The 12,080-nt window shown below is 38.9% G+C and overlaps 1 protein-coding gene and 1 long non-coding RNA gene across 3 annotated transcripts; both read right to left on the reverse strand.

Moving 5' to 3' along the window:
• Nucleotides 1-601: 601 nt before the first annotated feature.
• Nucleotides 602-2,303, reverse strand: LOC309718176 (hydroxycarboxylic acid receptor 2-like). The gene has a single exon (XM_082553203.1). It carries the CDS (start codon nt 2,205-2,207, stop codon nt 1,242-1,244), a length of 966 nt encoding a protein of 321 aa, XP_082409329.1. The 5' UTR covers nt 2,208-2,303; the 3' UTR covers nt 602-1,241.
• Nucleotides 2,304-4,218: 1,915 nt separating this feature from the next.
• LOC309719326 lies at nt 4,219-11,568 on the reverse strand. Of its 2 annotated transcripts, none has more exons than XR_014280226.1 (3): nt 11,401-11,568; nt 5,768-5,997; nt 4,219-4,435 (listed from the first exon to the last, which is right to left on the reverse strand). It is a non-coding gene; the product is annotated as an uncharacterized lncRNA (long non-coding RNA). The 2 variants fall into 2 exon arrangements; XR_014280227.1 differs by having other exon boundaries at nt 5,277-5,997.
• Nucleotides 11,569-12,080: the final 512 nt, after the last annotated feature.

Raw genomic sequence — 12,080 nt, forward strand, 5'->3', positions numbered from 1 at the left:
ACAATGAAATTGCGTTTGGGGCTTCCATACAACCCAAAAAAAAGAAGAAAATAATAAATACCCCTTAAAACCCAAGTGTACATATTTAACCCAGTGTGACTCCAATGCAATAAGACAATCCTTAGCAATAATGTTCGTAGAAATTCAGACAAAGACCTGAGAAACATGACAAAATACAACAATGCAACCCATTCAATATTATTGTACTGTGAGATATGATATCAGATATGATAGTTATCTATTTAAGAAAGAGGGGGGGGGCAGTAGGAGCTCCGGGCCGCTGCGTCTGTGCGCGCCGCCATCTTAAATCTTTGGTTAGAGAGTCAGCTGTTCACAGACTGTGACAGACTGGCAAGCGGTCCAGGGTGTACCCTCCTTCTACCCCAGCCACGTAAAAGCAGCTATAAACTCCAGTGCCTGTTGTTTTACAGGGAGATATTTTTGAGCCATCTTAACCAGGAGGAGTGTGCTTCATATTGTACTGCTGCAATGCCAGCAGTTTCATTATGATCCCTTCATCGCCCACTTCTGAAAGATTCCAAGAAAACAGGCAACATCTCAGTGTTGACAATAAACTTATATTTATTATCATACGTTCATACAGCATTGGCAAAAGACAAAGAATACATATTCATACAGTTTTGTTGTTTTTATTCAAAGTTGCCTTAATATATATCCATATTTTTAACTCATGTATAAAAGCTTTTATACATTATGTATATATGCAGTATGTTTCTCATTATTATAGTTTTCACATGACAAAAGAAAGAAATCTTATTCAGATGAGGTTATAAATGTCCTTATTTCACATAATCTTTGTTTAATTCACACGTCTTAACATGTACATGTTTTGGAAGACAAATACATTTAGAAAAGTGCAGTCAGCATTGGTGTGATAGCTTCTAAGCAAGTGATGTGCTGGGAAAAAAAAAAGAAAAAAGCTTTTCACTGATGAAAAGTTTAATCACTCAGTTCGGAGGATTTCTGTGCCAGTGTGTAGCTTATTATTTCAAAGTGTGAGTGAGACTGCTTTAGCTAGAAACGGCTCTATAGAAGACACAGCTGCATCGTTTTTTGACTTTTAGAGGTTTTTACTCCATAATTGCCATGTTTTGAAAATGCAATTAATAGTAAATATGAAATAGCTTTAGCACTTACAGCTTAATGATGGAATCGATAAACTTACTTTAAATTGAACCTTTAGCTATGAAGCTGCTTGTTATACCTCCTCAGTTTAGTGATCACAGCTGGCTGATCGACTGGGAGCCCGTTTCCCGGGTTTTCTTCTCTGTACTCTCAGCATTTTCTGTTTCAGGCAGATGAAGAGCCTTCCTGCAGATGCTCTTAAAGACGGGGCTGGAGAAGTAGTAGACCACAGGATCCAAAACGCTGTTGAGGTAGGTCAGGCTAATGGTGATGTAAAATACAATGGTAAGGTTTTCCATTTCAGAACACATGTTAGAGGAACCGGCTAATTTATAGGACTTGATCCAGATCACCAGCTGTGTGAAGTTGCTTGGGAGGAAGCAAATGATGAAGAGCACTACCACGACTATGATGAAGTACAAGGCCTTCTTGATCTTGGCATGCTGGGCCAACTGCCTCCCTTTCAGGTTGCGAACGATGCAGAATGTGCAGTAGAGGATGACCAGCAGAGGCATGTAGAAGGAAAACAGAAATGCAAACTTATGCCAGGAAAGATTACCCTTGGTCTTGGTGTCAATCATGAAGCTCTCACAGTACGTTGTGTTGATGTGTGACAAAGAGAAGACATGAGCAGTCATTGAAGTGGTGATCAACCACAGCCCGAGTGCTCCGATTATGGCTTTAGAGACGCTCAGAGAGTTGATGGGATGGTGGGGATGCACCACACGCATGTACCTGTCCACAGCGATGGCCATCAGGAAGAAGGTGCTTCCGCTGCGATTCAGGGCCAGCATGAAGAGGCAGATGTTACAGAGGGCGTTTCCAAACTTCCATTTGATCCCGGCGAAATAGTAGCTGGCACGGAGAGGTAAAACAATATTGAGCAGAAAATCAGCCATTGCCAGGTTAAAGAGCAACACTGTGCTGCTTTTCCAGGGCCTCAGGTGGAAGCAGAAGATCCACAGAGCCAAACCATTACCAAGAACTCCCAGGACAAACTCTGTCATCAGCAGAGGAGGGAGGACATTGATCAGCAGAGTGCCATTGAAGCTGCAACGCATCGTGAGCTACGTGCCTCTTTGATGTCTTCACAAAAAGAAACGACTCCTTTGGAGCTGCCCGTACTCTTTAAAGGGAAATGCAAATGCAAAAAAAGTGTGATTATGTGGTTCAGCCTTTACCCGGAAGCCTGAGGCTTCTGCTTTTTTTTTTTTTTTTTTTTTAGGTGTTAACAAGCAATTAGTTGTCTGTCTTGGTGGTGTTAAATTTCTGTAGAAATAAAGAAATAAAAATAAAGGTGATAACAAAAAAATCACTTTTACACATCTCTGCATGCAGAAATATTTTCAGCTGTTTATCCTTGGAGTTTTATAAACCTTATGTTGTCACACTGCATGGCTGCACAGTTAAAACTGTCCTACTCAATCAAATCTCTGAGCACATAAGCAGGAACTCATGCCTGTGATGAAGCACTCCTCACATCTTTACCTCAGTCCACACAGGGCCTTTCATGGAGAACTGAAGAATCTCTCTTTCATAGATAACTATTTCACACTCCACTAAGAAGCTTTTCTCATGAATCACAAAGACTAGATAATGATCTGTGTTGGTTTTTATTGTGCACTCTCTATGTACAGGAAGTTTAGCATTTATTTTATTATCCTAATAATATAATAATAAGCAAGTTCTTATTCTGGGACAATCACCCACTGCTGTGCAGCTAGCGTGAGAAAGTTCAGCAATTATAAAAAGCCACATTGTACCGCATTGGTTTTATTTACCACGTGCCAAAAAAATTTTACACAAAGGCTTCACTTTGTTGCATGCATTGTGGAGAAGTGTTTAACCTGCATCTGCTGCATCACCTTTTTCATGAAGCTACCTAACACCAGGTAGTACGTGCCAAATAAGATTAGACCAGAAAAAAAAACAAAGGCGATCTGCAAAGTCAAATATGAGAAAAACTGTCTGCATCCAGCTGCGACGCATTAAACTGACCGCTAACAGCGTCCACCTGTACACGCAGAAAGATACTTGTTTTTAATTGGCTATCATCCATTCTCTGATGCTTTGTTGTAAATGAATTCAGTACTTACGTCTTGTACATATTGTATAATAATATTTAAGTCCTTAATGAAACAGAATCTGAGAAATGTCCGAAAGGTTTCAGATCTTTTTATTTTCACAGAGGTTCAGTACTGGAATGAGCCACGGTGGCGTAGTGAAGTACTGAAGCCCACGTTTATTGATTCATGAAGCGAAACTATATAAATATCATCTGAGGGGACAACGTGTCAGATGATGTTCTGCACATCCTGGACAGAGTTGGGGTTTTTTGTGTTTTTTTTCAAAAGGCGGAGGTGTATCTGTCTCTTCCTCACTATGAATACTTAAACAAATTGTGTCATTTAGCACCTTTCAGATAAAACTTTACTGCTAGACACATTTTGCATAATGAAGCTGCATCACTGAGGAGGGTAACTGTGCAAAAGGTCACAGAGTGGAGCATTTTATTTCATATATAAGTTTTGAGCCGTGTCTCATGTCCTTTATAGTTTGCTCCGAAAACTGGAAAATGGGTCAGTGACTGGCTGAGACATGCCCACACATAGACGGAAATACAGCACATAAGTCAAAAATAGAGTTTGTTGGTTTGACCATTTTTATTCTTCAATAAAAAGAACTCTCTTAGGTAAGCTTTCTCGTCATTTCTTGAAATAGTCTTCAGGAATAGTTCTCCGGGCTCCGAGAAGTGGAAATACAAATATGGGAGAAACTGAGCTGTAACAACTTCCAGCTGTACACACAGAGAAAAAATGGCCTTTGTCTTCCGATCATTCATTTTCTGATGCTTTCTTGTCAGGGAATTATGAGCCATTTGTTTCTTTGTGTGCGTTTCTTTTTTACTCGCTACATGATTACACACCTCTCTACATTTAATCATTAGTTATTATTAATCTCTTGCTCTCTTCCACAGTGTGTCTTTATCCTGTCTTCCTCCCCTCATCCCAACCAGTCGCAGCAGATGGCCAAGAGACAGCAGGCGGTTTAACAATATTTTATTAGTTAGGCTTAGGCTTGGAACTGTGGCAAGGACAAAAGCAATGAAACAAACTGGCAGTGAATGAACATCAGGGTGAGGCTTAAATCACTTTGGCTTGATTGCCTGCAATCGGCTCCAGGTGCGCAGGAACTGGAGGAGGTGGTCCTCCCCAGGGGCGGATCCCAGGTAGGCTCAGGAGCCTAATGGAAATTTCAGCCAACCACTGCGGACCATGACAATTGGGACCTGATAAATGTAAAAACAAAGAATTACCTGATTTTTTTTCAAAAATAACAGTGGCACTACAACGTCCTCATAAGTAGATGTCACGCCCTTGTAGAGCAAAATTGGTATTTTGGTCTAGACAACCCAAAATGTATTGTCCACATGTGTGGACGCCAATGTCGTAGGAGATTACGTTGAATTGAATTGAACTGGAGAGACCAATGCACGACTGATAGTGTTCCAGTCTGTTTTTCTATCCAGATATGCTTTTACTGCATTGGCAGTATGTTTTTTAGATCAATCAGATTTTAACCCAGATGGTATATCATGGTGGAATAAAGTCTGACGGTTCTTTATTGAGTTCATAATTCCAGTTGTGACTGATAACAACACCACTGGCTGAAATAGCAGAGGTCAGCACGTCTCTCTGTCACGTATGAATCCTTAAACAAATCATGTTATTTTGGACCTTTACGGTCTGACAGTTTTACATAATTTAGCTGCATTGCTAAGTAGGCTAACATTTTTACATTGGAGTGAAGCATTTAATTTTAGCTGCTTTCATGTGTAGTGGTCCTTTAATAATCGCCCCGTTGGCGTAAAAATACTATTTTATGCCCATCAAACTATGATATCTTTGGGATTTTTTTTGTAGATACAAAGAAATGGGGAAAAATTGCGAGTCTCTGGTTGGGCTGCTAGTGACCAAGGCCCCAAAGATATCATTTAAGGTCACGTCCACACTAGCCCGGATAGATTTGAAAACGGCGCTTTCGTCCGAAAACGCTCCGCGTCCACAAAAGCACTTTCAGTCATTTTCACAGAGTTGAGCGTCCACGTTCAAACGGCCGCAAACGCTTACTTTCCAGTCCTGCGCATGCGTGAAACGCAAGAAGATTCGACCTGCCTCTCTTTGAAACGTCGCGGCAAAATTTTGAGGAAAAGCATCGAGTTTTTTAAATGGACTAACAATGAGGTGGAGGTGTTTCTGCGATTAACACAAAAATACAAAGTTGCAAAAGTGAGTAAGAATTAAAGAATTTGAAGAAAAGCTATCTGGAGCATGTACAGACTGATATTAATATTTAATAGGGCTGTCAAAATTGAGAGCAAACAAAACAACTGCCCTCCGCTAGCTTAGTTTAATTGGTCACGTGACTGCATCACATGACTGACATACGTCATCGTTTTAGAAAGTCTGTTTTCGCTGTGCACACTCGAACCCTGCGTTTTCCATGAGCGAAAACGCCGTCTAAGTAAGTATTACTTCTAAGTTGCAGTGAATTGATAGAAGAAAATAAACTGTACAAAACTAAACAGAAGAAAGTAGAGAAATAAAAACTTAACACAAACCAGTGACGCACTCCAGGGCCTGTTCCGTAAGAAGTGTATTTGTTGTAGCATTACTGTGGAAACAAAGTACTTTTGTTCATATTTGGTTATGTTGTGAACACGGCGGTGATGAAATGTACCCATTTACTCCTTAGTCACGTCCTGTCTTACAGTCTGGGTGATCTGTTTCTAGCGCTGTTGGAAAGGGGTTGTGGGTGGTGGTGTGAGCAGACTTGTGTGATAAATTAACCCTGGGGAGACAAGATTTATACACTTTAAGTATTATTAATTATGTGAATTTAATCCAGGAAAAATATTTCAAAGGTTTTATACATTTCATTTAGAAAATACTGAAAAGAAATGAGAAATAAAAGTAACTGTAGTTTACTGGCTGGATCCTTTGTAGTTTTGTAAGATACGTTAATGAAATTAAAATTAATTACACATTAGAGCTCAGCAAAATAAAATACATATGATCTTATGATATTATCACATAGTGAAACTAATATCTCATTAAGGTAAAACCTGAACAAAAGTAGCTCAAATTCAAACAGAACATGAAAGTTTAAAAAAACAACAACAACAACAACAACAACAAAGAGCTAGTTGTAAAAATGTAACAATCAAATTAATTAAAGAAATTAATCTGAACAAATTCAAAACTTAATTTTTTTTTGAATAAAAGATAAAGTGAGTATAATGAAACACAGTCCTTTTTTTCTGTATTGCAGTGTTTTATTTATTTTTTGTCATTAGCAGTCTGACCTTGCATCATTTTTTAATGTGAATCTGGTTGTAGAGAATTACCAGGTTTCGTCATAGGGGTTATTTGACAGTCAGGCAAAAAGCCGCCTTGTTTCAGCCCATCCATAATCAGCAGCAGTGGACAATTATGACGCAAACGCTGGCACTATGTTTAACTCTGCTGCCATCTAGTGGATAATATCTGAAAATGCATACAGCACACAGGTCAGAAGTTGAAACATACTCATCATGGGCATGAATGTCATGTTAATTTTGGACTTTTAATGAATAATTGTAGAGGATCTTTGATTACTTAAAAAAAAAAAAAAAACAAGACAAGGTTCCACAAGTTTGAATTTATTTTTGGTATTTCTACGATCTACACACGGTCAAAGGTTTTAATCAGTCATGCTAAAGGTTCTGCAATGTAGTTCAACTTGACAAGACCAAGGCCTATTATCTTCTCATTAGTGATCATGACTGACCACAACTGGTCAACACAACTCTTTGCAGCATAAAAAGTGTTTGTTTGACAGCATTCACTGGAGTGACCAATACTCCAATGAGCAATTGGGAAGTCAAAGGAAGTCACTGAAGATCTAAGAATAAGAATTGTGGATTTACATAAGTTCAGAAGGTCTCTTGGAGCCGTTTTTAAACAACTGCCGATCATCAGTTCAAGCAGTTGTACACAGGTACAAGTCTTTCAGATGTGTCACCACTTAGCTGAGGTCTGGAAAAAGTGTCACCCTCAGATAAGAGGACTTTGGTTGGGATGTTTAGAAACAATACAGGAACCATCGAAGGTCAAACCTGCCATGAACTGGAAATTGCTGGAACACCAGTATCACTGACCACAGTGAAGTGAATCTTAAATCAGAGGTTGCTGACAAAGAAAAGAAGCCCCTGTTCCAAACAAACGCCTTCAAGATTGGCCAAAAATTCTCCACATGGACAAGCCAAACTCCTTCTTGAGAAAAGTTTAATGGTCAGATGAGACAAAGACTAAGCTGTTTGGCCTCCATGACAAGACAATGTTTAGAGGAGTAAAGGTGAGGCTTTCAAGTCTGAGAACATTGTATCAGCTGTCAAGTATGGTGGTGGCAGCATCATGCTCTGGATATGTTTGGTTTTGTACAACATGCATATACATTGTATAAAACTTGGACACAACTGGGTGTTCTGACAGGACAATGATCCCAATGCACATCAAAACTGGTTTCGGAATAGATAAAGCAGGTTAACAGCAAACTTCTGGAATGACCTTTCCAAACCCCGACCTCAACTCTATGGAAAATTTGTAGACTGTGCTTAAAAGCCGGTTCTGTGCCAGGAAACCCACTCATTTAATTGAACCTTACCGATTTTGCAAAGAAGAGAATTCAGATTTGCAGCAGAATCATCCCAGACGCTTCTTGTTGGCTACCAAAAGTGTCTGGTCAAAGTGCAGCTTGCTTAGGGACATTTAACTATATCTTTTTATGTATGTCAGTCTGCCTCAGGGCAGCTGTGGCTACAACTGTAGCTTGCCTTCACCAGTGTGTGAATGTGTGTGTGAATGGGTGGATGACTGGGTGTGTAAAGCGCTTTGGGGTCCCTAGGGGGGACTACCGGTAGTAAAAGCGCTATAAAAATACAGGCCATTTACCATATGGATAAAAAGGGGTTTTATGTATATGTCTTAGCCTCTATGTATCCTTGGACCCTGTGTGGATTAAAGAAAATTACAAATAAATTTAAAGTTACACCCAATTCTTGCTTTTCTTAGTCATTTAAGATGCTGTACAATCCTTTCAAATACTGTTTAAAGAAATCTTGAAAAAAAAAAAATTACCCCAACAATCTTGACCGTGACGAGTGTATTAATACCTTTGACTGCAACTGTACATGTTTTAGAGACTACGTCATCTGAAGTGTTTCTTTGATGCACAAGAAATGTTGTGTGAGGAATTACTAATAAGAATTTTATTAATGATTACTATCTTTTCTGTTGTATATAATGTGCTTTATAGAGGCATGCACAGTTACCATCAGTTATCCCATCTTTCCTCCACAGACCTTCACCAGAGTTCATCTAATTATTCACACATAGCTCATCGGTCATAATGTCAGTGCATTACTCAGAATTCTTTCATACAGATGTCACGCGGTAATTATCCATGGATGTGACTTGCAGCTCGTCAGTTCAGATATCGTCAGTGTGTGCAGAGTTTACACCAGGGAGAAAAAATGTGAAAGAGCCAGTATGGCTTGCGGGGCCTTTTGTCTCCCATCTCCTGTTGTCCCATCAGCCTCTGTGTTTCTTTTACTGCATAGTTGGGAATAAGACATGTGTGCTACTCTACCCAGCCGCGTGAACATGAAATTCCAGTCTGACAACATTGAGCAGCACTGAGATCTGAGCAGATCCTAAAAATAAAAATAAGAAACGGAAACTGAAACTGAAGGGTCAGTCTGTTGTCACAGAGATTATCTTGGTGGTGGTCGACTGAGGAGAAAGTGAACATCCAACAGATCAAGAAACAGCACCGATGACTTAAACCGGGAGTTAGTGCTCAGCACAATTCAGCGTAAACAAAACATACAACATTAGAAGGCTTTTGCGTGTCTAACTGATTCCGATTTTTTGTGTGTCTTGATTATCTGAACTGATCTGTTGCTGAACATTTTGTCTGAAACTGTGAAATGATAAAAGATTGAAGACATCATGATGACTGAGACAAACAGAAATCAGGTTTTTCCTCATACCTGTCTGCCAGCCACAGGGAGTTAAGTCAGGAGAGGCATGTGACACAACACCCTGTAGCTCAGAAGTGGGCAACATTAGAAACTGGGACTGTTGCTTTTACCGATTAATCCATAAGGGAGTAATTATTAGGGACAGACCACTTATTTACTTAATTATAAAGAGAAATAAGAACATCGAAGAGGAAACACATTAGTTTGTTTATCTGCTGAATTTTAATACACCTGAGACTCAAAGTGAAGAGCAGAGATTTAAAGCATACAGAACATTCTGTAGTCATGAAGTGGAAATGAATTATAACCTGAGTTTAATCAGATCCTAAAAGACTAAACTATTGTTATTTTAAATGAACTGTGTGTGTTACGTTGGGTTGGACCCTTTTTGCTTTCAGAACTGTCTTAATTCACCTGGCACAGATTCAATTTGATGCATGTTGACATGACAGCATCACACAGCTGCAGCAGATTTCTTTTATCCTAAAGGTGCTCTGTTGGACTCAAACTTCTAATTCCTCATCTTAATGTTACAGGAGCAATCTAGACTCATCTGACCAGGCAACATTTTTCCTATTTTAGTGAGCCCGTGTGAATTGTAGTCTCAGTTTCCTGTTCTTAGCTGATGGGAGAAGCACCCAGTGCGGTCTTCTGGTGCTGTAGCTCATCTGCTTCGAGGTTTGACATGTTGTGCATTCAGGGATGCTCTTCTGCTAAGACATTTTCACTCAGAAAACTTCTGCTCATTAGATATTTTCTCTGTGTAAGCCCTAGAGATGGCAGTGTGGAAAAAAATCACAGTACTCAGACAAACCTGTGTGGCACCAACAATCACGCCTCTTAAATCTGACTTAAATCTTTTTCCTTCCCCATTCTGATGCTCATGTGAACTTCAGCAGACCATGACTACATGCCTGAATGCACCGAGTTGTTGTCATGTGATTGTCTGATTAAATATTTGACTTACACGGGTGTACCTTAGAAAGTGGGTGGTTCACACCTGCTTATATAAGCCCAATATTTTTGTTTTATTTAATTTGATTTGTGGAATTAATTATTCCGCAAATGCGAATGTGCATCTACAAAAACACATCTTAATCTGACTGTAATTTCCTGTTTTATGTCCTCCCAGCTGGATTACTTAAAAAAAAATCAGACGCATTCTCGGGATTAAAAGATAATTTAGAAATAATCCTCATGGGCTTGGATGTCATTGAAATGGCGAGGCTGACAGTGGCGTGTCTAGAAAGTTTTGTTGGGGGGGGGCAGGTAGGGGCACAGATTTGGAGAAGGGTGGCAGATGTAATTGGCAGATAATGTTAAAAAATAAAATTCTACCAACCGTTAACCATAATTCAATAACCCTATAAACCTAATAACAGAATGTGCTTTTAATTCTTATTAGAATGAGATTTTAACCACTACGGTGCAAAGTTTTTAGATACTGCGTTGATAAAGTACAAGAGATGCAATCAGTGTTTTGTCAGTGTTTATTCAGTATTCAAGGACAGCAATATTTGCATAGTATTTTTACTGACATATAGTGCACATATGTTTTGGCCAAAAGCATTTTTGAATATTAAAATACGAACATTTTTAACATACAATTGGCAAATTAGCCAATGCAAAACTTTACCAGCCTATTAAAAAAAGAAGATAATGATCTCACAAACTGGTGTTTGATTTTGAAACAGGAAAAAAGTGGGGAAACAAATGAAAAGGCTAACATTTGAATGAAACCTGAAAGCAAGTAAATACTTTCTATACCTTCTTTTGATAATTTTTTCAGTATAAATTGCGCAAAAATAAACCTCTTGAACTTCTAATAAGAGTGTTACATGTTAGGAAAAAAAAAAGTACAAAAACATTTGTAAACAGCAGCACTTGGAGTTGCAAAATATTTATGTTTTGAAAGTGAACATTTACTCAAGTACCTACTCTATGCTTCATCAAATATTATCAGTGATTTAGAATAGGTGGATCATTAAATTAAAAACGTGTTATTTAAAGCAGGATTTTGTTTTACTTTCCAATTATGTGCCACAATACATATATTTGCTTAGTTAATTATTTATCCCCAAATATTAGGATTCGTCACCTATGGATCGGTTGAACAATTGACAATATAAACATCCCTTCCTTGCATTTTCCTTATTCATTCTCACACATACCTTCATTTGTAGAACTCAATGACAATGATGACTGCTGACAGTCCACCTTTCCCTGACATTGCTCTCTGCTTCTGGTTGTATTTTAGCCTTCTCCAGGAAGAAATTCTCAATTTCGAGATCTTTTCATTCTTCCTATTCTTCTGGTTTGCCCTAAAGTAATAAAGCAAAAACTTGTGTCACAAACAACAACTTTCCTGATATATGACCTTGACTAGAAGTCAGGGATGTCAAATTCTGGCCCTCATGGACCCCTATCCTGCACGTTTCAGATGTCACCTATACCAACATAGCCAATTCCAATAAAATAATCCCCAAACACCTAGTTGTGCACAAGTCTGTAAATGATTCTTTTAATCAGCTGTGTTGAAGTATGGAAACATCTGAAACCAGGAGGACAGGAGCCTTGAGAACTAGAACTGTACATCCCTGCATTGAACATGGCACAGCCATTCATGATTTACACTCTATTCATAACATGGAGCTGGCAGACAGGATAAGTAACGACAGAAATTAGCTAGACCGCACAGTGTAGTGTAAGTGCTGCCTTATGGTAAACTTTGGTAATATTGGACATTTATTCTCTCCTCATTTTCTTTCACCGAAAAATTGTTTTCTGCGGTGCCTCTTTCTTTGCTAACATGATGCTCATAGTGCAGAAGCCGATGCTGCATTCACTTACA

The sequence above is a fragment of the Aulonocara stuartgranti genome, assembly GCF_965226115.1.
Source record: "Aulonocara stuartgranti genome assembly, chromosome: 12".
Classification (NCBI taxonomy): domain Eukaryota; kingdom Metazoa; phylum Chordata; class Actinopteri; order Cichliformes; family Cichlidae; genus Aulonocara; species Aulonocara stuartgranti.

Coding starts and splice junctions, on each gene's coding strand:
- LOC309718176 (XM_082553203.1), bottom strand. CDS start 2,207: ATGCGTTGCAGCTTCAATGGCACTCTGCTGATCAATGTCCTCCCTCCT.